The 23,995-nt window shown below is 39.3% G+C and overlaps 1 protein-coding gene across 1 annotated transcript in view; it reads left to right on the forward strand.

The window, feature by feature from the left end:
* BRWD1 (bromodomain and WD repeat domain containing 1) overlaps window positions 1-23,995 on the forward strand; it is a 117,791-nt gene that overhangs the window by 8,076 nt on the left and 85,720 nt on the right. The window contains exons 5-8 of the mRNA XM_072740548.1: window positions 11,229-11,379; window positions 13,443-13,541; window positions 13,909-14,069; window positions 15,565-15,786. Coding sequence (XP_072596649.1) covers window positions 11,229-11,379; window positions 13,443-13,541; window positions 13,909-14,069; window positions 15,565-15,786 — 633 coding nt within the window. The remainder of the gene's footprint in view (window positions 1-11,228; window positions 11,380-13,442; window positions 13,542-13,908; window positions 14,070-15,564; window positions 15,787-23,995) is intronic.

A 23,995-nucleotide genomic window follows, 5' to 3' on the forward strand; every position in this document is an offset into this window, starting at 1 on the left:
TTTGGCTGGATTCAGTTCTCAGGGTTGTTGGACTTAGGAGTCTCAGTTCCTAGTTGTCTGCGGGCTGCGCTTTGTCTGTTCCTTGCCGCTTGTCCAGTTCAACAAGGCAGCTTGCATCATCAAAAGGTGAAAGCCGACTAGGAAGTAATTGTCTGCTGGTAAGACAGAAGTCAGTCTTTTTTTTTTTTTTTTTAAAGATTAAAAAAAAATTTATTCATGAGAGACACAGAGAGAGAGGGGGAGAGAGGCAGAGACACAGGCAGAAGGAGAAGCAGGCTCCATGCAGGGAGCCTGACGTGGGACTAGATCCCGTGTCTCCAGGATCACGCCCCGGGCTGAACTTGGCACTAAACCCGCTGGGTCACCGGGGCTGCCCCGTATCTACTTTTTTAGGTAGGCTTTAGCATGGAGCCCAACATGGGGCTTGAATTCCTAGAGAGGTCTATATTTTATAGCCAAGTTGCTAACTTCCCAAATCTTGACAGAGCTTCCTCTGTTTTATAGCCCAGTTGCCTGCTTTTGGGTTGCTGAGAAGATCTCTTTGCTCTTTAGTTGAGCCCTGGGCTTTCTATTCTTGGCCTTCAGAGGGCCTCTGGAGTGCACTTGAAATGGACTGGGTCTTCCCCAGCTGCTCTGCATCCTCCCATCCAAGTACTAACCAGGCCCGACCCTGCTTAGCTTCCGAGATCAGGCGCGTTCAGGGTGGTATGGCCATAGACAGCTGCTCTGTATCCTGTTTTTGGCCCTGTGCAGTTGGTGAAGGTCTGTGGGAAGAATTGGGGTGGTGTAGACTCTGGGCCCTCAGGATTTGCATCAGGCATCAGACATGCCAGCCCACGGGTAGACTATGAAGTTTAATAAAAGTTTGACAGATTTTTTTCCTTATTCTCATCGGTGGTCAGTTTTTCCTCCTCCTCTGCTAGGGATGAAAGCAACTGTGAATCTTTCTCTGGTCACAGAAGGGCTTACCAGTTTCTGGGGTGTAGTTGATGTAGACTTGTTTTCTCAGCTCTGTGATGGGATTAAAAATTATTTTTAAGCTAGACCAACCTGTTCTCATTGTTAAAGTGAAGGCAGTAGCTTAACAGATTATCTCCTTTTAATAGTTGAAATAAATGACTGCTTTCAGCTTTACAAAATTATGTGGAACATGTAACTCTGCAGTCCCGTGTGGGTACACTTAATTGTCTTTCTTGGCATATAGTGTTCATTGTCTTTCCTGGCTCTCAGTGTTCATTGAAAGAATTTATGTGGCTTAATGCTTAGTATATTTTCTGTTGAGAACCAATCACCAGCAGGTTGGTTATTAAATGATTTTTTTCTGTGCTCTTTGATTTTTTAAAATCTCTCTGGGACATGTGCTTTATATGTAGGTCAGAGTAATGTTCTACACTGCAATGGCTGTGAGATACATGGAAGTTGTACACCCTCTCCCCTTTTTTTAAGTTCCACCATTTCATTAGGAGGGTATGAATTGTATGTGCAGTATTCAGAATTTGGCAGGGACTTTGACTTTGCTTATTATTTGTAATGGGATAGATGAGTGAGATTTAGATGTGAGACCTTAGCTGCTTAGAAAAAATTCTTTGTTGATTTTAATCAGTCTGCATATATATATTTAGTTTTAAAAACTTCTAGGGGCCATTTTGGCTCTAAACCTCTTCAGATACTCCTTGATTATTTTGTTACTTGCCATGTTAATTAGGATGCACTATAGCCAGGTGCAAGGATCCAGTGATGCTGGAGAGTTGTGAACTAGATATCCAGGGTTCTTATTTTTAGCTTTGCCGTTTATTAGCTCTTTAGTTCTGGGCAGGTTATTTAATGCCTGTACCTGTGTTTTCTCATCTGTAAAATGCAGATGAATAGTTTGGGGGATATAGTAAGTTAGTGTTCTTAGAACAGTATCAGGTAGTAAGCACTGTGTATGTGTTAGGTATTATCATTAATGTAGTGAAGAGTTAAATTAGTCAAAACCTTACAATACTTAGAAGTGTAACTTGTACATTGTAAGGGTGCAGTATTACCTATTCTTTTTGCAAACGTGGAGTCTGAAGTCTTAGAATCTTGTCCAAGGTCCTGTAACTAGTTAGGTAGGGCTAACTGGACTGCTAAGCCACGTTGCCTGGATGGCAATGGATCAGGTGACTCCACTGCCCCCTTCCTCTAGTCTCTGTTAAACTATCATTGATGTATTTCGGGCTGGATTCTACATTGAGAAACTTGCTGGAGAAAGACCTTGTGATAGAACCTTAATTTAAAGCCTTAAATTTTGACTGTATTAGGGCAGCCCTGGTGGTGCAGTGGTTTAGCGCCGCCTGCAACCCGGGGTATGATCCTGGGGACCCTGGATTGAGTCCCACGTCGGGCTCCCTGTGTGGAGCCTGCTTCTCCCTCTGCCTGTGCCTCTGCCCCCCTCTCTCTCCGTGTCTCTATGTATAAATAAATAAATCTGAAAAAAAATTTTTTTGACTGTATTAAATTTGTCTACATATGTATGTAAATGTTTGAGGATGTTGGTAGTGGTCTTTATGTGGGGGTGTAACTGAAGAGTGATGTAAAGAAGAGGCTCTGACTTGACAAATGGTTGGAACTAGAACAGACCTGGCTGCTGTCCGCACCATCTATAGTCATGTACAGAAGGTGACCGAGGGCATTACACTGGGCTTCCAGTACGAGATGAGGTCTGTGTATGCTTGCTTCCCCATCAGTGCTGTTATTCTGGAGAATAGTTCTCCTGTTGAAATCTGAAATTTCTTGGGTGAAAAACATATCCACAGGGTTTGGGTGAGGCCAGGGGTTGCTTGTTCTGTATCTCAAACCTGGGAAGATGAAATGACATTGAACTTGTATCAAATTCAGCTGCTTCAATTCAGCAAGTCACAACTGATAAAAACAAGGTATCAGAAAATTTTGGGATAGCATTTATGTTTCTGAAAAAGGAACAGTTCAGCAGGCTGATGAATAAGATTTATGTTCTCCAGCTACAGAAACAGCAAGATGCCAGATGATTTTTCAGTTATTTGTGATATTTTAAAGATGCAATAAAAACTGTACTGATTTGGGGCTTTTTCTTAAACCAGTAATCCTTTCCAACTGTCTGGCAATTAAACCATTCAGAAGTAAAGAAACCTAAGAAACCGAAAACCCTCACCCAGTAATTATATGCTTAAGACTTTTTTTATGGCTGTCAATAATGCATCTTTTCTGAATTGCCTTTTTACATCTCTTACCTGCTTTTTTACTACTGTCTTATTCTGTAAGAATTTTTTACATTTCTTTAGGTTGTTCTTTAGTCGGCCATGTGTTCTAGGTTCCTGTCCCAGCTTGCAGGCTGCTTTTTAGTTTTGTTGGGAGCTTTTTTTTTTTTTTTTTTTTTTAACAAAGGTTTAAGGTTTTTTCTTTGGTTATATTTGTTAATCTCCATTTTGTCTTTAAAGTTGTCCTTAAAGCCCTTTTGCACTCAAAGATTAGTATTATAAAGGCAGTATTATGTATCTATTATTATTTTTCCCAGTCCATTTGTAGTTTCTTTGTAATGTCTTCATGTTCCTTTGAGCACATGGTTGGTGTGAGGTATGAATCTTGCCTTTTCCAAATTGTCAGTTTGCAAGTACCATTTGAATCTTCTTTCTCTATAGGGACAGTGATCATCATCACGTACTACATTCTTGCTGACTTTTGTCTCCATTCCTGTAACATTCTTTACTACTTTAGTGATTAGGTTTTTTTTTTTTTTTAATTTTTATTTATTTATGATAGTCACAGAGAGAGAGAGAGAGGCAGAGACACAGGCAGAGGGAGAAGCAGGCTCCATGCACCGGGAGCCTGATGTGGGATTCGATCCCGGGTCTCCAGGATCGCGCCCTGGGCCAAAGGCAGGCGCCAAACCGCTGCGCCACCCAGGGATCCGTGATTAGGTTTTATAATAAATTTCTTACTAAAATGCTTTATCAAATTACCTTTGCTCAGGATTTTAGCTCAAAAAGAAGGTGGTCCTTAAATACACAGTGTTAAACTTTTAGCCAATTAGAAAGGAGTTGATTCTGAACTATATACCTTGAATGAATTAGCTGTGCAACTATAGATGCTTTCTGGCTCTTTATTCATTTGGGGGAATAATATTTTTATTCTGAATGATATAATCGTATTTCCTTAAGAATTATTTCATATATTTCAGGACTCCGATGAGAATCTGCATCAAGTGCAGGGTTTTTTGACTCTTTGTAAGCTCTTATTTTGTTTGTATTCAGTTTTATGAATTTATTTTAAAGACGTAGCTGATATGAATAGGTTTTATTCCGATAGGTCATTTATTTATTTATTTGTTTATTTTTAAAGATTTTATTTATTCATGAGAGACAGAGAGAGAGAGAGAGAGAGAGAGGCAGAGACACAGGCAGAGGGAGAAGCAGGCTCCATGCAGGGAGCCCGACGGTGGGACTCAATTCCGGGTCTCCAGGATCACCTCCTGGGCCAAAGACAATGCGAAACTCCTGAGCCACCTGGGCTGCTCCGGGTTGGTGATTTAGAATATGGCAGACTGGTTGATGAAATGATAAACTAAGGGGCTCCTGGGTGGCTCAGTTGGTTAAGCATCTGCCTTCGGGCAGAGTCCTGGGATAGAGCCCCAGGTGAGTCATCTGTGTTGGGCTCTCTATTCAGCAGGGAGCTTGCTTCTCACTCTCCCTCTGCCTATTTGTGCATGTTCTCTCTCTCTCTCTCAAATAAAATCTTAAAAAAAAAAAAAAAGGATACACTAAGTCTGGCTAAAAGATGTTTTGCATTAGTACTGAAAGCTTTGATCTTTGCTATGTTCATGTGGCTAAAATTGTTACTTGACGTGTACTTTGCGACTTGGTATATTCTGTAGGAGGTAGCATATTTAAAATTCATTTAAAAATTTAAGTGTCCTGTCTCTTTATTTTAAAGATTTTAGTTATTTATTTGACAGAGCGAGCACAAGCAGGGGGAGTGGCAGGCAGAGGGAGAAGGAGAAGCAGGCTTCTCATTGAGTGGGGAGCCTGATGGGGGCTCCATCCCAGGACCCTGGGATCATGACCTGAGCCAAAGGCAGACATTTCACCAACTGAGCCACCCAGGCACCCCGTCTCTTCTGTTTTAATATAGTGAAATATTAAAACAACAACAACAGGTTTGACTTTTTGGGGAATATTTGTCTCTTCATTAAGTTCCATGTAGGATCCAGACTTTAATTAGTCTTCACATAGGTTTATTTTAATTATGTTCTGCTTAGAAAATTCAGTTTCTTTCAGATGTTACAAAAGAATAATCTCAAGTTTAGTGGTTCCTTTTCAGAAGTCAGCCTACTTACGGGTAGCCCTTGAGTATTTTTTGCATTTTGTATTTTATTCCTTTCAGATGATCTTACTCCCTGTTGTGATGCTTAGAACTGCCTATCTAGAATATCAGAATCTTAGATTTTCTTCTTCTGAGTAATTTGGAAAAGCTTTTATAATCTAAAATAGAATTCGTTATTTTGCTAAGGGAAGAAGAAAATGATATTAATAGATTACATAAAAATACTAAGGATATGTGCTCATTTGGTATTGGCTTAGGCATTAATAGCATTTTCTAGGTAAGCCTCATTTTATGAGATGGCTGATGGATGACTTTGCTTCAGATTTTCAGATTGGTGGACAGTGCTTTAAAATTTGAAAAAAAAAATAAATAAAATTTGTGTGATTGTGTGGTACATGATCATAGAATTTTATGGGATACATTTTTTACTTAGAAGCAGTCGCCTAAATAATAAAGATATATAATGATGTCTTTTAAGTCTGTGGGTGGAACTGATAGAGTGATTTAATGGTATCATTAAGGACTTAATCTTTCTGTCTTTTTGATTGAGCCAAGATTGACATTTTGACTTTCCCCCCCTCAAAACGCTTAGTTTTATGGTTGCCATCATATTCTAGAAATGATGGGAGGGAAGGGTTCTTTTATTAGGGAGGAGAATTTTTCAGGAATGTTCCCCTGCTCCAGGAGATTCTTCTCTGTTTCATTGGCCAGGACTACATCACGTGGCCATCTAGTTATGAAGGAGTCTAGAGAAGTGAGGTGGTGTGAAGTAGGGGAGATAGTGGCTGTAGGGGAAGCTATAAAACTAGTTATCTTTCCTGAATTACAATCAGTGCTTTTGAATGAAGGGTCTTTGTGCCAATACTAGATCATTTCTCTCCTTAAGTCCTTTTGTATAAACTGAGAGTTAAGCTGTTTTCCCTTCTCACATCTTTAGTGATATTTTTATTGTGCCATTGACTACTAAATTTGAATTTATTCATAAAGCTTAGAAAAGAGGTCAAGAACTTCTGTGGCATCAGAGGCTGAGGGGAATTACTTAAGACACTAGTTTTAAATTTTGTATCAAACACCATGCTCTCTGTCACTTCTTGTTTCATTGTACTGTGTACTCTAGGAGTTGTGAGCTGTGGTAGTTTATGTGTTTTCCTTTGTAAGGTTTCTAGATGGAGTTTCATTGAGGGAAAGCTAAAAGTCAGATAGGTATGTATTTTTTTTTTTTTTTTAAAGATTTTATTTATTTATTCATGAGAGACACACAGAGAGGCAGAGGGAGAATCGGGCTCCATGCAGGGAACCTGACTTGGGACTCAATCCCAGGACTCCAGGATCACGCCCTGGGCCGAAGGGAGGCGCTAAACTGCTGAGCCACCCTGGGGTCCCCCAGATAGGTATGTATTAAAGATACTAAACATTTGTTCTAGATCCTGATTAGATTATAGGATCCCAAACTTTACAGAAAAACCTACTTTCTCCCATAACCTTCCAGTTAGACACATTATCTAGACCCTACTACTACTTTGTACAGCTGCTACCCTAGTCTTGAAGAACCTCATACTCACAGTAGTATTTGGTGATAGAGTAATATAATGATCCTAGGATTGTGGCTGATAAACTTTCAGAGACTGACTGTGGCTTACAAAGAATAAGATGGTAGAGAGATTGGCTATGTGGTGTTGGAAAGGACTTAGTTCTGGCCTGATTCCTGAGGACGTTGTATAACTGCCTTACTGAAGTTGTTGGTAGAGACCCTTACCAGTCTGTGTAGGACTCAAAAATACTGAAGGAACATTTTTTATCATTAATTTGGTCAATATGGTACTAATTTTTAACAATAATATAAGAATTGGCTGCTTAACAGACCGAGCTTCCCAAATGCCCCTTGTTTTTGTTTAAGATTTTCTTTTAAAGCAATCTCTATACCCAGTGTTGGAGCTCAAATTCATAACTACTTTCTGTTCATTATTTTTGTTCCCTATATTGGGAGTAGAACCACATTACTTTCAGAAATGCCTTGTTTTATACAAGATTAGGTTAACACCCTTTCCCCCCTTCCATCTTTTATGGTTGTGCTAGAATCCCCAGAAATGCAGTGAATCTGTAATTATCTTTATGGGATTATAGCTGCTGCATGGAATCCATGTTCCTACAGCACCTGGACTTTGCCTAACTACACCTGCCTATGTTGAAGCCTGTTATTTTAGTAATCGGTTTTATTGCTTCTTTAAGACAGGCAGCAAATAGAATCTATAAAGTTCCCCTTGTAGATCATTTAAGAGAGAAAGTAAGACCATGTCTAGCACTGGGAAGCACTCTATTTAAAAATTTCTGTCTGTACCCTTTCTATCTAGAGAAGTTGTTTTTAGCTATGTCTGGTATAGCTTGTTTTCAGGAACAAGTCTTCACTGAGGAGACAGGCTTGGTTGTGTATCTCAAAACTTAAAGCCATTAAATGTTATCTATCCATCTACCTGAATAGTAGAAATCTTAAAACTGAGTGATTTTCTGCCTTATAGAAGCCATGTTGCCATTGCCCAAAGTAATTTTCTCTTTCTTAAGCCTTTTAGATAACATTATTTAGGTCGATCAATGTGAGTCCTTCAGTGGGGGTTTTGTTTTCAGAGCATTCCTGACAAGTTCTTGGATCTGTGATTTTCTTGGCCCTGTTGGAATTACCTTCTAGTTCCTCCTATCTTTCTCTTCCCTCTGATGATGAGCTAATTATCTACAACAGTTTTTGGACTTTTACATGCTGACACTTTGAAGCACACAGTGCTAATTAGTATTAAAAAAAAAAACACTTTGATATCTTCCTGAGCTTTGATAGAGCCGTGGGCTTTCTGTCAGGGTAGGAAACAAAAGTTAGGTTGAAAAGTTGAAGATATTTTATTTAGCCTCTTCTGTCACTAGAACTTATGAACAAAAACTTAAACGTCCTATTTATTTGAAACAGAGAGAGCAGGGGGAAGGGAAAGGGGGAGAAAATCTCAAGCTGACTCTGAGCTGAGCAGAGTCCTATGGGGCGGGGGGTGCTCATTCGAACTCTGAGATCACCTGAGCCAAAACCAAGAGTCAGACACTCAGCTGACTGAGCCACCTGGGTACCCCATAACTTTATATTGAATCCAGGCTTATTTTATATTTGAATTGACGTATAAGAATCAAAAGTGTGGTCTTGAACTATGTTTCAAACTTTCTTTGGAGCAGCTCTTTCTCAGGGAGCTTGAAAGTGTATGGGGCATTGCTGGTGTCACGGCACAGGGAATACTCTTGGCATTGCTGGAAAGGAGCCAGCGGTACCATATGTCCTGCACATGCAGACAGTCTTGCACAGTGATGTTTTTTGTCTCAAATGTTGGTAGCATCATGATTGAGAGACCTTAATGCAGCATTAAAGTTTATGACATACATTCAAATCAGGTTAACATTAGGCATCTTTATGAGTTAAACTTACACAGTGTGTTGGGACACCTGGGTGGCTCAGCGGTTTAGCGCCTGCCTTCAGCCCAGGGTGTGATCCCGGGATCCCAGGACTCCAGGATCACACCCTAGGGGCTTGATCGAAGGCAGGGGCTAAACTGCTGAGTCATCCAGGCATCCCTACTTTTGGGATCTTAAAAAGAAAGATGTTTTAGAACATTTATATGCAAACATTTTTTGGAAAAGAGAGCTTTTTATTACTTTCACATACAGATAATTCAACAGTAGACACTTAACCCAGTTTGGTGGCCAGTTGTTTAGCCCTTTACCTTTTCCAGCTTGGCAATACAAGCCTCTGATTTTGGATCCAGGACATTGCCTCCCCAGTCATGGCAGATCTCATTAAATCGGTCATTGTTATTGGTCCTGATAGCTTCTACCAGCTTAGCTAGAGCTCCTTTGTCTTCTGAGTTAACCTATATGATGGTAACAGTGGAGCAGATCTTCTTGTGGACGCTATGCCCCAGCCTGGCCTTCCCCTTGATAATGCAGTAGAGACCCCCCCCCCCCCCCCCACCAAATCTTACGACACAGGACTGGAAAGAAGACCGCTTGCTCCGTGTGATCCATATCATGTGTAATCACTACCAGCAGAACCTTCTTGTTTTCCACCAAGGTGGTGACTGTTAACCCCAGCTCAGAAGACAGCCTCACAGTGGGACATCCCCTTTGCTGGCAGCTTTCTTCTCAGACTGGGCCAACAATCTCTGCTTCTTCTCTTGCTTTGTCTCTGATCTGTATTTGTGGGCCAGCTTAAGCATTTGAGTAGGTGTTAGGTGGTTCAAGGCCGGGGAGAACTGGTTAATTGCAGGAGGCACTTGTAGGCATTTATAGAGAATAGCCTTTTGCTGCTGCAGCCAGATGTAGTGGGGCATGTGCATGTACAAACTTTTTATAGGAACTTGTGCTTTTGGTTTTCTTGAGTTCATACCTAGGAGTAGAGTACCTGGATAATATGGTAGGTATATGTGTTGTTATTAAAGAAGTTGCCCAAATATGTTTTTTTTTCTTTTTTTACTTTTATTCACTTTTTAAAGATTTTATTTATTTGCGGGAGTGCATGTGCACACACAAGCGCACAGCTGGAGGGGGCAGAGGGAGAGGATGAGAAGCAGATTCCCCACTGAGCCCAACTTGATCCCAGTCCCCTTAGATCATGACCTGAGAAAGTCAGATGCTTTAACCGACTGAGCCACCCAGGAGGCCCTGCATTTATTTTGTATAGAATTGACCCCTGGGCCATAAGTTTTTGTTTCTTCATTTTCTTCTGGGATATCCTTTTGCTCTGTACAACTTCTTCTTCTGGCTTAGGAACCATCAGGTCTTTTGCAGTAAGGATCTCTCATTGTGCCAGGGAGAGCTCACGTGGGTGAATCTGAGCACGAGCCCTATAAGTTCTACACCACATCTTGGGGGTTTTGTTCACCTGGATCTGCTCAGTGACCAGAGAATCTGTATCTAGACTCTTCAGTTCAGCATTACCCTCTGCATTTTTAATCACGTGCAGTAAAAATTCAGCACTCTTTTGGGGTCACTGATCGTTGTCTAGCTGCATTGTTTGGCCTCAGCATACCTACCATCTCCACTATTAGAGGTAGGGAATGGCAGACATGGCTTCTGATAAGCGACAGCCTGCAGATACATGATGGCTTTTCAGATATGTATACCCTTGATGGTCTGGGCTATCAAGGTGTTTGATGTGTATTTTTATTTTTTAAAAAATTTATTTATTCATGATAGACACAGAGATGCAAAGACATATGCAGAGGGAGAAGCAGGCTGCCTCTGGGGAACTCAATCGGGGACTTTATCTCAGGACTCTGGGATCACGACCTGAGCCAAAAGCAGGTTGGCTCAACTGCCAACAGTTGATGTTGGAGCATCAAGATGTTGAGCAGTTGATGCTCAACTACTGGGCCACCCAGGTGTCCCATCTGTGATCTGTCTTGAGAAAAATTTTTGCTCGTGGTTTGATGTATGGATCAAAGTTAATTAAAAGTTTTTTTGACAATTGGATATCCAGTTCCAGCTCTGTTTTTTTTTTTTTTGAAAAGATTATTTTTTGTCCTTTGTGGATTTGTCAGAAATTCATTATCCTTGTTATATAATGATTCCTGAGGTCCAGTACTATTTTCATACCTCAACTTTGTATTTTTTTAAAGGTGCTTTGTAGGCCACTTGCATTTGAATATGAATTCTAGAATAAAATTGTCAGTTTCTGCAAAAAACCCTGCTTGGATTTTGATTGGGATGGCTTTGAACCTAAAGATTAGTTTCCTGTTTATTTAGATTTTCTTTAAATTATCTCAGCAGTTATTTGTAGTTTTCACTGTACATATTTTTACATGTTTTGTCAGACTTATTCGTGTTTAATATTTTTTGATACTATTGTGAATAATATTTTTAAAACTTGCTCTCCAATTTAGGTCTTGTCCAATAAACATGTGGCTCCTGATCATCTGTTGCAAATCTGCCAACGCATTGGTCCCATGTTGGATAAAGAAATTCCACCCAGTATTTCAAGAGTCACTTCTTTACTTGGTGCAGGAAGGCAGTCTTTGCTACGTACAGCAAAAGGTACCTTAATTTGAAGAAGTGTTCTGCTTTGTAGCTTAATAATAATTATAATTGTGAAGTAATGTAAGCATTGTGAAAGAAAGGCGATATGTAACTATAAACCATGATGTGGACTATAAAATTCTCTGCATTTAGCATAGACATTGAATTTTACTACATAAGTGTTTAATGGGTCCTTCTGCATTAAAAAAAAATGATAAAGGTATAGATGTTAAGCAAAAAAGCTTGGATTTATTCTGAGATGTGTTTGAGGTTTTATTGATGTGAGTTCTTAATTTTCCATTTTGTAGCTCACTTATAACTTCATTGAATGTAATTGTATGTGTCTAATAAACTCTTTAAATGATAGAAGTATTTTATTTGGTATTTAGATTCTGAAAGCCCTTTGTAATAAGGGGAAGTGATTTTCTAAATTTGGTAGCAGTTTGAAATCAAGCACCAAAAATGTACAATTGCATGGTTCTCTTTCATCAATTTAATTTTTTTGCAAAGTTATGTGGTAGCAAAATGTTTGGAATTGCTGTTCTTTTTCTGTTAGCTTGGTATAAATCACTTAGATTAAGTATATGTATGTGATATGATCTATGTATACAACGTGGCTTAACTGCTAATGGGCAAGAATGTTGGCTCTTCTGATCCTGAGTATACGTCAAGTTCATCCCCTGTGATTATCTTTACGATCTGTCGCTGAGGTGGTGCTGCCTCGTAGATGCGCCACCAGCTGTAAAGCTTGACTGAGAAAGAACAACCCTTCTTCTTGGTTCTGTGCCAGACTGGTTTGTGAGCTTTAGTTATTTATTTCTTAGTGCTCTGTGGCCCTGCCACATGGTGGCTTGGGTCAGGAAACTGTTCTTACTCTCCCTTCTCTGTGTCCCTATTCACCTTGTAATTATCCTATTTTAGGTTGTTATGTAGTAGTTGCCTGTGTGGCCTGTTTCCTCTGTTTTTCTTACTTGTGTCAAGCTCTGTGTCGTTTTGTGATGAGCACTGCTTTAGAACTGGCAGACCTTAGAAGAGACTTGAGCCAGCTGCCCTAGGGTAGGGGCCCATATTTCTGTTTTGTACTGGTGTCAAGAGAGGATGCCTTGTAACTGCTCTTTGGTCATGATAGTGGTAATGAATCCGTTCATGTAAAAAGTAATATGCGTGTTAGGTTGGGGCACCCGAGGCTCAGTAGAGGTTTATATGATGCCTTCCTTACCTTCTTTCATTTGCGAAGAAGCTAATTTCTGGCACAGCATAATCTGTGTTCTGCTGCTATCTCCTATAGAGGGGGCAGATGTTTCTTCCTAGTGTATTTGCTGATAGGTCAAAGAGGGACGGGACGCTAGAATTAGAATTAGTGTTCACACTCACAGATCCTACGTATGTGCTCAGGGTATAAAGGCTTATCCGTGATCCTAAAACAAGAGGAAAGCCACTTAATTTTGTCAGTATTTCCTAAGGAGATTAAAGTCATGGTAATATTGGCCAAAATTAATTTTAAAACTCCGTTAACATTTTAAGGATTTTCATAGAAGTCAAATAAAATATTTCTTAAAAAATTTCCATTTTGGGAAAGTTGGATCCGTTGTGATTAAGCTCTCTTACCATTCATATTGTGTGGTGTAATTCTGCATTGACAAATAAAAACTTACTCGGCATTGACTAGGACTTGGGAGTCAAAAGATCTGGTTTTATGGTCCATCCGGACTTGGTCATTGGCAGTGGGTCTCTTGAAAGGTCCCAGAACCTTTGAGCCTCAGTTACCTCACTTGTGCGTTGGCGATCACACCTACCTCACAGGGTTGTTGTGAGGATTCAATGAGATGATGTACGTGGAAAGCACTTTGTACATTGTAAAGTGCTATACTCATGTTAGCTGTTGTTGTTGTATCTGAGATGTCGTAATTTTTTTCCCCCTTCAGAAATAGTCTAATAAACCTCTAGGGCTTTTCTGTTAAAGTATATTAGTTGGTAAAACTTTGAATAAACAGTTTGTTACAATATACGTAAGTATTCTATAAAATCTTTCTTGGGGTTAACTTTCAAGATTTTATGTGTATCTAAAATTCGTTTTAAAGACTGCAGGCACACAGTTTGGAAGGGCTCTGCCTTTGCTGCTCTTCACAGAGGAAGACCTCCAGAAATGCCGGTGAATTACGGTTCCCCACCCAGTCTTGGTGAGTGAGCGTGGCTTGGCAGGTGACCGAAACTATGTTTTTAATTTCTTGACCCACTTTGTAATGGTTGTGTTAAAATTTAAAAGGAAATACTGGTAGTGTTGTTTCAGTAGTAATAAGTGTCAATTTCCAGATTTATTGTTTTCCTAAAGTTATTACTAAACGTAATAAAAATTAATGAAATTTAACCTTACCGTAATAAGAGGCCCATAGTGGTGATTATACTAGAACAGAGTTGGGGAGAAAAACTTGTGTCCTTAGGATTTCTTGAACATAGATTCTATGACCCTCTAGAAATTGTGGAGTTTTTCTTCGTTTTTCACACATTGACTCTTCCTTAACCATTTTCATTGTTTTTATTTCCTAGTGGAGATACATCGAGGAAAACAACTCACAGGGTGTTCCACTTTTAGCACAGCATTTCCAGGAACTATGTATCAGCATATAAAAATGCACAGAAGGATTCTCGGACATCTATCTGCGGTTTACTGTGTAGCATTTGATAGGACAGGACATAGAATCTTTACTGTGAGTTAACGTTTTAAACTAAATTTGGTATCATTTGGAGCACTGCAGTGTGTGTTAGAATCATTTAGGAGATCTCATAAAACATGTATTCTGTGGTTCCCATTCTTGGAGTTTCTGACTCCATAGATCTGGTGTGGGGCCCGTGAATTTGCATTTTTATTAAGTGGCCCAAGACATTCAGATGCAGATAGCCAGGTCTTGTGTGGTGTTTGTGAGACATTGACCTAGAGCAAAGGTTTGTGGGCATGAGCATCAAGGATCTTAAAAATATACACACCTAATACTTGCCTTCTATCCCATTCTAGACTTCTTGATGAGGATAGTTTCTAGTATGTCTAGTAACCAAAGCTTCCATAAAAATCCAAATCCCTGTAGGTGATTCATATTCATATTGATTACTCATTGATTCAGGGAAATTAATTATTTGAATAGTGGAAGATTATAATTATTATAAAACCCTGTAATATTTGTAATCTAACATTTTAATGTTTTAAGGGAAAATTACCATGGGTCAGAAGTTTAATAAATTTCCTTTTTCAGGTGTGAGATTCAGAGCAGGTACTCACAAATTTGCCGAGTTAGATGGGTGCTGACTGGTGCTACAGATTTGAGGCTGTGTTTGGTTATTTAAAATTAGAGTGCTAGTCCTATTATTTTTTTAGTTTTTGAGATTACCACTTAACTCAGTCGGTGAACCATAGATCTGTCCTAATGCATATCAAATTATTTAGCTTGATGTGAGCTAAACTGACATTTAACCATTGTTAATTGAAATAAGTGAGTCATAAACTTTCAGTTGGACTCATTACTTGGTGGGGAATTTTGGGAAAACAGTATTTTATAATGTCTGAGCCACAGAAATGAAAATTTCATAGTATCTTTTTTTAAAAAATATTTTATTTATTTATTCATGATAGTCACACACAGAGAGAGGCAGAGACATAGGCAGACGGAGAAGCAGGCTCCATGCAGGGAGCCTGATGTGGGATTCGATCCCAGGTCTCCAGGATTGTGCCCTGGGCCAAAGGCAGGTGCTAAACCACTGCGCCACCCAGGGTTCCCTCATAGTATCATTATATAGATGTTATTTGATTTGAAGCAAAAAGCTATTGTTCCATAAGTGTTCTGACCATAAGAGTCCTAGTTTAGGGATCCCTGGGTGGCGCAGCGGTTTGGCGCCTGCCTTTGGCCCAGGGCGCGATCCTGGAGACCTGGGATCGAATCCCACATCGGGCTCCCGGTGCATGGAGCCTGCTTCTCCCTCTGCCTGTGTCTCTGCCTCTCTCTCTCTCTCTCTCTGTGACTATCATAAATAAATAAAAATTAAAAAAAAAAAATTAGAAAAAAAAAGTCCTAGTTTACAGTGTATTGTACAGTTGGAAAGAGAAGAGGAGTTATAGTTCCTTCATTTGAGTGACACATGAAATAGTATTTTTAAAAATGCTAGGAAAAACTTGCTGTGTTAACATTTGTTTTTGGGTGTATTTTTTCTCAGGGTTCAGATGATTGTTTGGTGAAGATTTGGTCAACACACAATGGCCGCCTATTATCCACACTAAGAGGTCATTCTGCAGAAATTTCAGATATGGCAGTAAACTATGAGAATACAATGATTGCTGCAGGGAGCTGTGATAAGATAATTAGAGTGTGGTGCTTGAGAACTTGTGCCCCAGTTGCTGTGCTCCAAGGACACACGGGGTCAATCACATCTTTACAGGTAAACTAGCCTTAGTGTGCGCATTTGTGTATGATCTCCTTTTCCTTTAAAACTTTCTCCTAAAAAAAAAAGTAAAAAAAACCAAAAAACTCTTTCTCATTAGAGATGAGAAATAATAAAATGCTTAGAAATTGTGTGATCTGTTTTAACCAAGAGAAGATGTAATTAATTATACCTCCATGAATCTTGGAAGAGTGAGGTAATGTTGTCCAGTGCAGTTAGGGCTTTACATGAAGACATGATGGATGACTTACTGCCTCCATTAGGCTTACAGTTGAGCCCCAGATAGTGTCAGTTATGAACAGGATAGGTTAATGATTTTTCTACCTTGTTTTAAAGTGGATTTCACTAAGTTGGTTAAATTTGCTGCTGAAGTACATTTAAAGAATCTTTTCACTTTATTATGGAGGATAATTTTGGCCATACACAGAGTAGAAAAGTATAATGAACCCTTAGGTGCCCATCAACCTGTGGCCAGTTTTTTGCTCCAACCTCTTTGCTTTGTACCTAAAGCAAATTCTAGATTTCATATCATTTCTTTTGTAAGTATTTCAGTATATCTTTCTAAAAGATAAGATTTATTTTTTTATTTTTTAAGATTTTATTTATTTGAGAGAAAGAGTTTGCTCGTGCATGCGTGAGCAGGGGGAGGAGTAGAAGGAGAGGGAAGCAGACTCTCTACTGAACAGGTAGCCTGATGCTGGGCTGGATCCCAAGCCCCTGAGATCATGACCTGAGCCGAAGGCAGACGCTTAACTTGACTGAACGACCCAGGCGCCCCAAAGATTTCTTTTTAAAAACCACAACCAAAATGTTACCATCATACTTATCTTTTTTTCATGTTCAAATTTCCAGTTGTCTCTCGTAAATAGCATTATTTTGTTTGAGGGGCCAGAGAAAACTTACACTTTACAATCGGTTACTAAAAGAAGCTTAAAGCAAATTGTGTTCCCTTGCCCAATTTTTTAAAAAAAAGCTCCTTACGGGTTTTTTGTTAAAAGAATTGGGTGGTTTGTGTGTGGTGTTCCCATAGTTTGGATGTCACCGTTTGCATCCTTGTAGAGTGGATCACCACATTCCTCTGTGTTTCCCGTAACTTAGTTGTTGGATCCAGAGCAGCAGTTGTGCTTAATGTGTATGTGAATCACTTGGAGGCCTTGTTTAAAATACAGATTGGTAGGCCCCACCACCAAAGATTCTGAAATGTCATAGGTAGGGCCCAAGAATTTGCATTTATAATAATTTTCCAGGTGCTGCTGCTGCTCCAGGGACTGCACTTTCAGGATCATTGATCTAAAGGCTTGATCACCTTGAGATGTATTGTCTTCTAGGCTTGAAACGTCTGGTAGTTTCTCTGTAGCAGTAACCGATGATTCTGTCTTAGAGCCATTGGTTCATCTAGAACTGAAAATGGTGCTATTTGGTCAATTTTTAAAAAATTAACAGTTAGGAGATACTGATTTGTAAGGCCTTTTAAGACACCTTGCTGCCTCTGATTTGAATTTGGATAAAACTGTGGGGGCGGTTCCACTTTCAGGTGCTGATTGACCCAGGCAGGCTTCTATGTTAAGTGGTCTCTAGATTTGGTGGGAAGTTCTGTGACGAGAAACTTTTTGGGTCCATTTTGTTGAAGAGCAAAAGCCACATAGTTTTGAATGAAAACACCATAATTGGGATGGTGTTTTATTTTGAAATTTTAAGTAAGATTTTGGTATGCCTGTTTATTTTTAGGCGAGGAGTTTTCTTAAAAGTTTTCATAGTTTGAACTTTAATTCGAATCCTACTTGTGTGTACCACAGTTGACATTGTGTTATTTAATACGAATTTCTAGGCCAGTTTATTTTGTAGCAGAGGAGAAAACTTCTGACTTTGTGCTGGTGTCTGTCTTAAAACCGTTATGGAATCCCTCAGTGTGAAAGTGGAGCTCTAGTCTTTCCTGAAACCCATTCCTTTGGTAATGGGGCCCACCCAGTTGTACTTATTGAAAATATCTGAAAAGTCTCTTTGGGTAGTAGTAAGTTTTTAATAACATCAGAAAGTTAATCTGTGCCTGCCAATGATTATCAAAGTTCAAAGTCAAACAAGTACACAATTTTAGTTACTAATCTTTTTTATGTTCTTTGACCTGTTACTGACATTATAGAAACCATTTTTAATTTTAGTAAAGATTTTTCTTCCAGTTTCTATGAAGATACATAAGTAATACTGTTTACAGAAAAATTAGACAGTAGTTAATAGCAAGTAAGAAAATAAGCCTCCGTGATCCTACCATTTAGGAATAGTCACTGTGAATATTTTTGTTTATACCTTTTTAAGGGGTAGCATTATACAGTGTCATTTGATATAATTTACATTCTCAAAAATGTTAGTATTATTACCACTGGAGGTAGAACCTTTTGTTTGAAAGAATAGCAATTGAAGATTCCATAGGAAGGAAAGATACTGTATAGCTGGCTTGGACTAGCTTTCCTTTTTAAAAACAACTCGAAAGCTGAACAAAGGTGAAAAAACACCTGAGGTACATATTCCAGAGGAGGTGGCCAAAAAGCTTAGTGGAATTTTTGACACACTTGTAGGGGTAGAGAGGGTATATCTTGGAAATACCTACACATAAATTCAACTAATAGAGTAGAACAAAAATTTGCAGTAGAGAATTAACTGGAAGTTGTACAAAGGAAATTCTGGAGTTGAAATACAAAGCTGAATTTTAGAATTGAGTGGATGATTTTAACAGCAGATTAGAGATGACTAAAGACATTGGAGATATAATGAACTGGAAGTGAGGTCAGAAGAAAATAAATTAATTGAAAGCACAGCGGGAAGAGGTTGGACTCTCAGGCTCCTGCTGAAAAGATACTGCATGTCTGTACATACATATGTGCCACATGTGTGATTGTGTTTCCTGAACAAGAGGAGAGAATGAAGCAGAGATGTACTTGAAGTGGTAACAGCTGAGAGTTTTGCAAAATGTGCTAGAGAAATAGAGCCACCGATTGCAGAAACACTGAGGACCCTGAGCAGAATGAAGACGAATACAGAAGACTGCAGCTGTTGAATATCACCCTACAGAGGAATCTTAAAGTAACCAGAAAAAAAAAAAATAAAGAAGCAATAAGACAGATGATTAGCTTCTCAGTAGGACAGTGGAAGTTGATAGACAAATATTCCTTCTAAAGTACTATAGGGCACCTGGCTGGCTCAGTCAGTAGAGCATGCAACTTATTCTTGGGGTTGTGTGTTCAAGCCCCACATTGGGCATAGAGCTTACTTGATAAATATATTAAAAAACTAAAAATAAGGGATCCCTGGGTGGCGCAACGGTTTGGCGCCTGCCTTTGGCCCAGGGCACGATCCCGGAAACCCGGGATCGAATCCCACATAGGGCTCCTGGTGCATGGAGCCTGCTTCTCCCTCTGCCTGTGTCTCTGCCTCTCTCTCTCTCTGTAACTATCGTAAATAAATAAAAATTAAAAAAAAAAAAAAAAAAACTAAAAATAATCTTATATTTGCGGTTAAACAAAGTGCTAATAGAAAATGACTGTCAAGAATTCTGAACCTATTGAAAATATCAAAGTGCTTTAAACGTATTTTCAGACAATTCCCTAGCAATAGAACAGCCCCAAGGGGGAGTTCTAAATAGTATTCTTAAAGCTGAGATGGAAATTTGATCCCAGGCTTGGAGATACAAGAAAGGATGAAGAGTTACAGACAAAAAAGTAGGTGGGCAAATGATAAAAAGCATCGATTGTATACAAGTATATAATAGCTACGGGCTTAAAAATACATAGAGAAACTAACAAATAATAGTAACGAAAGCTTGTATATCAGAAGGTGGTAACTTTAGTATTTTAACATCTTTGCATTGTTTGAGAAGTGAAGTAGACTTTTATTTATTTTTTTATTTTAAAAAAAATTAAAAAAAATTTATTTATGATAGTCACACACACACACACAGAGAGGCAGAGACGTAGGCAGAGGGAGAAGCAGGCTCCATGCACTGGGAGCCCGACGTGGGATTCGATCCCGGGTCTCCAGGATCGTGCCCTGGGCCAAAGGCAGGCGCCAAACCGCTGCGCCACCCAGGGATCCCTGAAGTAGACTTTTAATAAGATGAAGATGCATTTTGTAATCTCCAAATTAACAACTAAGAGAATAACTACCAAAGCTAATAGGAAAATACAGAAAAATTAAAAAAAAAAAAAAAAAAAAAGGCAAGAGAAAGGTGGGAAGTCCTAGGATGCTACGAGGCTGTTATTAGATAACAGTATGTTTATGAACACTGTATTTCTAAGTGTGTTAGGTGGTTCCAGTGAGAGAGATTTGTGTTAGGTGGTTCCAGTGAGAGAGATTTCAGACGACTAAGAAATGAAACCCCACCTTCACTGTAAGGCTATAGGGAGGCTGGAAGTAAAGGATGGAAGGCTTTTGCAGACATTAATCATAAGAAGACTGGTGTTGCGTGCTAATACTAGATAATAGGGCCTCAAGGCAATTAACATTTTTAGAGGCAAAGCTGGACAATTTATAATAAAAGGTTTCATGAGACAGAAGAGTTCTAAATTCAAGAGTGTGGCATCAGTTTACATAAAGCAATAATAGAGTTTATGGGGAAAAATGGGTCTCCATAATCAAAGTGAAAGATGAACATACCTCTGTCTTCATAATTGAAAGAAGAATCTAAGCTCTTAAGAAATCTAGATTTGAACTACATCAATAATTTGACCTGGATGCCGGATTGAAATGTTGCATATAATATCTGCATTTTATTTCTTTATGACTATAAGTGGGGTGTTTATTATATAACCACTGTCCCATTCTGATCCTTAAAGCAAGTTCTCAACAAACTTTAAAAGATTGAAATAATCCTAAGTATATATTTTCTGACAGTAGTGCAGTTAAGCCAGAGACTACAAACAGCCAGATTTAATAGGAAAATAATCCTCAAATTGATCATTATACTTTTAAATAAGCAATGTATCATAGGAGAAATCACAACAAAAATTTGAGAATACTTGAACTGATTAATAATGAAAATATTGGGTATTATATACTGTGGGATGTAGAATTTGGTTGGCAGCCACCAGGATGGCACTCAGTGATTCTTGCCCCCTGGACTCACGTCCCCATATTGAATAGGGTTGACCTGTCTTATTCTCTTGACTCATTCATCTTGAGAGAAACCAGCTGTCATGCTGATAGGACCATCAAACAGTCCTATGGACTGTTTCATGGCATTCATAGCAATTAACTGAAGTTTCCTGCCATTTTTGGAAGTAGGTCCTCCATCCCCCAGGTAAGCCCAGGCTGACATCTACTGCATCCTCATAAGATCCTGAACCAGAACCAACCTAAACTGCTCCTGAATTCTTGACCTTTAGTGACTGGGGTATGAATATGTATTATTTCTACTAGCTACATTTTGGGGTAATATGTTACGTGGCATTAGATTACCAAAGGGAGGGACCCCTGGGTGGCTTAGTGGTTGAGCATCTGCCTTTGGCTCAGGGTGTGATCCTAGGGACCCGGGATCGAGTCCCACATCAGACTCCCTACATGAAGCCTGCTTCTCACTTTGCCTGTGTCTCTGCCTCTCTCTCTGTCTCTCATGAATAAATAAAATCTAAAAAAAATTAAAAATAAATTAAAAAAAGATTACCAAAGTGCATGTATATTCCTCAGGAAGTTAGAAAAAAACAGGAAACTGTAGAGGATGAGGACCTTAGGAAGATATACAGAAATGAAGGCTTGAAAAAGTAAGCATAACAGTAGAGAGGATTAGCAAAGCCAAAATTTCTTTGAAAGAATAAAATGTTGGTTTAAGACAGATTGATCAAGGAAGAAAAAAATGTCAAAAATAACCATTATCAGCTTTGAAAAAGGGGCATTTCTATAGACCCTTTAGATATAAAAAGGATATTTTATTTATTTCTTTAAAAAGTTTTTTTGATGTCATCTCTACCCTCTGTGTGGGGCTCAAACTTGTGACCATGAGCCTGAGAGTTGCTTGCTCTTCTGACTGAACCAACCATTGGCAGGCCGGGTGGCTCAGCGGTTTAGCGCCGCCTTTGGCCCAGGTCCTGATCCTGGAGCCCCGGGATCGAGTCCCACATTGGGCTCCCTGCCTGGACCCTGCTTCTCCCTCTGCCTGTACCTTTGCCTCTCTCTCTCTGTGTCTCTCATGAATGAATGAATGAATGAATGAATGAATGAATGAATAAATGAGATTTTTTTTAACATTTTTTTTAACTTTTTATTTTTATTTTTTTAATTTTATTTATGATAGTCACAGAGAGAGAGAGAGGCAGAGACACAGGCAGAGGGAGAAGCAGGCTCCATGCACTGGGAGCCCGATGTGGGACTTGATCCCGGGTCTCCAGGATCGCACCCTGGGCCAAAGGCAGGCACCAAACTGCTGCGCCACCCAGGGATCCTAATAAATGAGATCTTAAAAAAAAAAAAAAAGACTGAGCCAACCAGGCATTCTTAAAAAGAGGATATTTTAGATGGCTATATAGGAAATTTGAAAATTAAGATGCTACAGATAAATATTCCAAACCCTTTCAAGACTGCCACAGAAAGGAAAATCTGAATAGATCTATATAATTATAAAGCTGTGTGGTTACATTTTTTTATCCACCTATCAGTATTTCTTTTCTTTTTTTTTTTTTTAAATTTTTTATTTATTTTATGATAGTCACAGAGAGAGAGAGAGAGGCAGAGACACAGGCGGAGGGAGAAGCAGGCTCCATGCACCGGGAGCCTGATGTGGGATTCGATCCCGGGTCTCCAGGATCGCGCCCTGGGCCAAAGGCAGGCGCCAAACCGCTGCGCCACCCAGGGATCCCCCTATCAGTATTTCTGTAAAAAAATTTGAACTTGAATCTCATGAGGAAGCATGTCAAATAAATTCAAATTAAGAAACTGTGAAATAAGTCTCATATCCTTCAAAACTTTAGTTTCATGAAAGGCAAAAAGAAAATGTTATAAGGTAACTAAGAAAATGGTAGAAGTATAAATGCAATGTGAGAGCCTTGATTTTTGCCCTGGCTTTAGGAGTGAAGAAAACCTATAAAGCAAATTTGAGAAATTAGGAGAAATTTCATTATGAACTGTGTATTACATACTAGTATTATATTGATACTAAATTTCTTGAGTGTTGACAAGCTTGTTATAGTTCAGGAGTAGAAAGTGACTGTTCTTAGGAGACTTGTGGTAAGGCTCTTAGGGCTGAAGTGTCATGATTCAGGTCCATGTGGTTCATGTCTATCCGTTTATGCCAAGAAACAGGTGTGACACCATATTACATGTATGATATACTTTAAAAAGCCATGGGAATCCATTGAAAATACTTGGACCAGGTTAGTTTTTCTTCTAAAATAGTAACTCTGGGACCAGATAGTGGCAGTGGCTGCACTGCATGTAAATGTGCTAAATGCAGCTCAGTTGTACATGTTATTTGTTTATTTATTTTTGGAGAGAAGGGGAGAGAGAATGAGAAGGGCAGAAGGAAACGGGAGAGAGAATCTTTTTTTTTTACTTTTTTTTTTTTTAAGATTTTATTTATTTATTCATGAGAGACACAGAGAAGTAGAGACATAGAGGGAAAAGCAGGCTCCTCACAGGGAGCCTGATGTGGGACTTGATCTTGGGCCTGAAATCAATCCCTGAGCCAAAGGCAGACACCTACCTGCTGAGCCATCCAGGCATCCTGCGGAGAGGGAATCTTAAGCAGACTCCATGCTCTGTATAGAGCCTGACGTGTGGCTCCGTCTTATGACACTGAGATCATGACTTGACCTGAAATCAAGTCAGATGCTTAATCAGCTGAGCCACCCAGATGCCCTGTGAATTATACATTTTAAAATAGCTAAAATGATGAGTTTTATGTTATACAAATTCCACCCCCCCTGCTCTGCCTAGAATGCACATGTAATAAGCACACAGGAAAGATTGCTAAATGCATTTTAGCAGTTAATAGGGCAGCTGTCTTTTTTTGTTTTTTTAAAAGATTTTACTTGTTTACTCATGAGAGACAGAGAGAGAGAAAGAGAGGCAGAGACACAGGCAGAGGGAGAAGCAGGCTCCATGCAGGGAGCCCGACATGGGCCTGGATCTTGGGACTCCAGGATCACGCCCGGGACTGAAGGCGGCACTAAACCGCTGAGCCACCTGGGCTCCCCTGGCAGCTGTCTTTGAATAATGTATTCTT

The sequence above is a fragment of the Vulpes vulpes genome, chromosome 15, assembly GCF_048418805.1.
Source record: "Vulpes vulpes isolate BD-2025 chromosome 15, VulVul3, whole genome shotgun sequence".
NCBI classification, from domain to species: Eukaryota; Metazoa; Chordata; class Mammalia; order Carnivora; family Canidae; genus Vulpes; species Vulpes vulpes.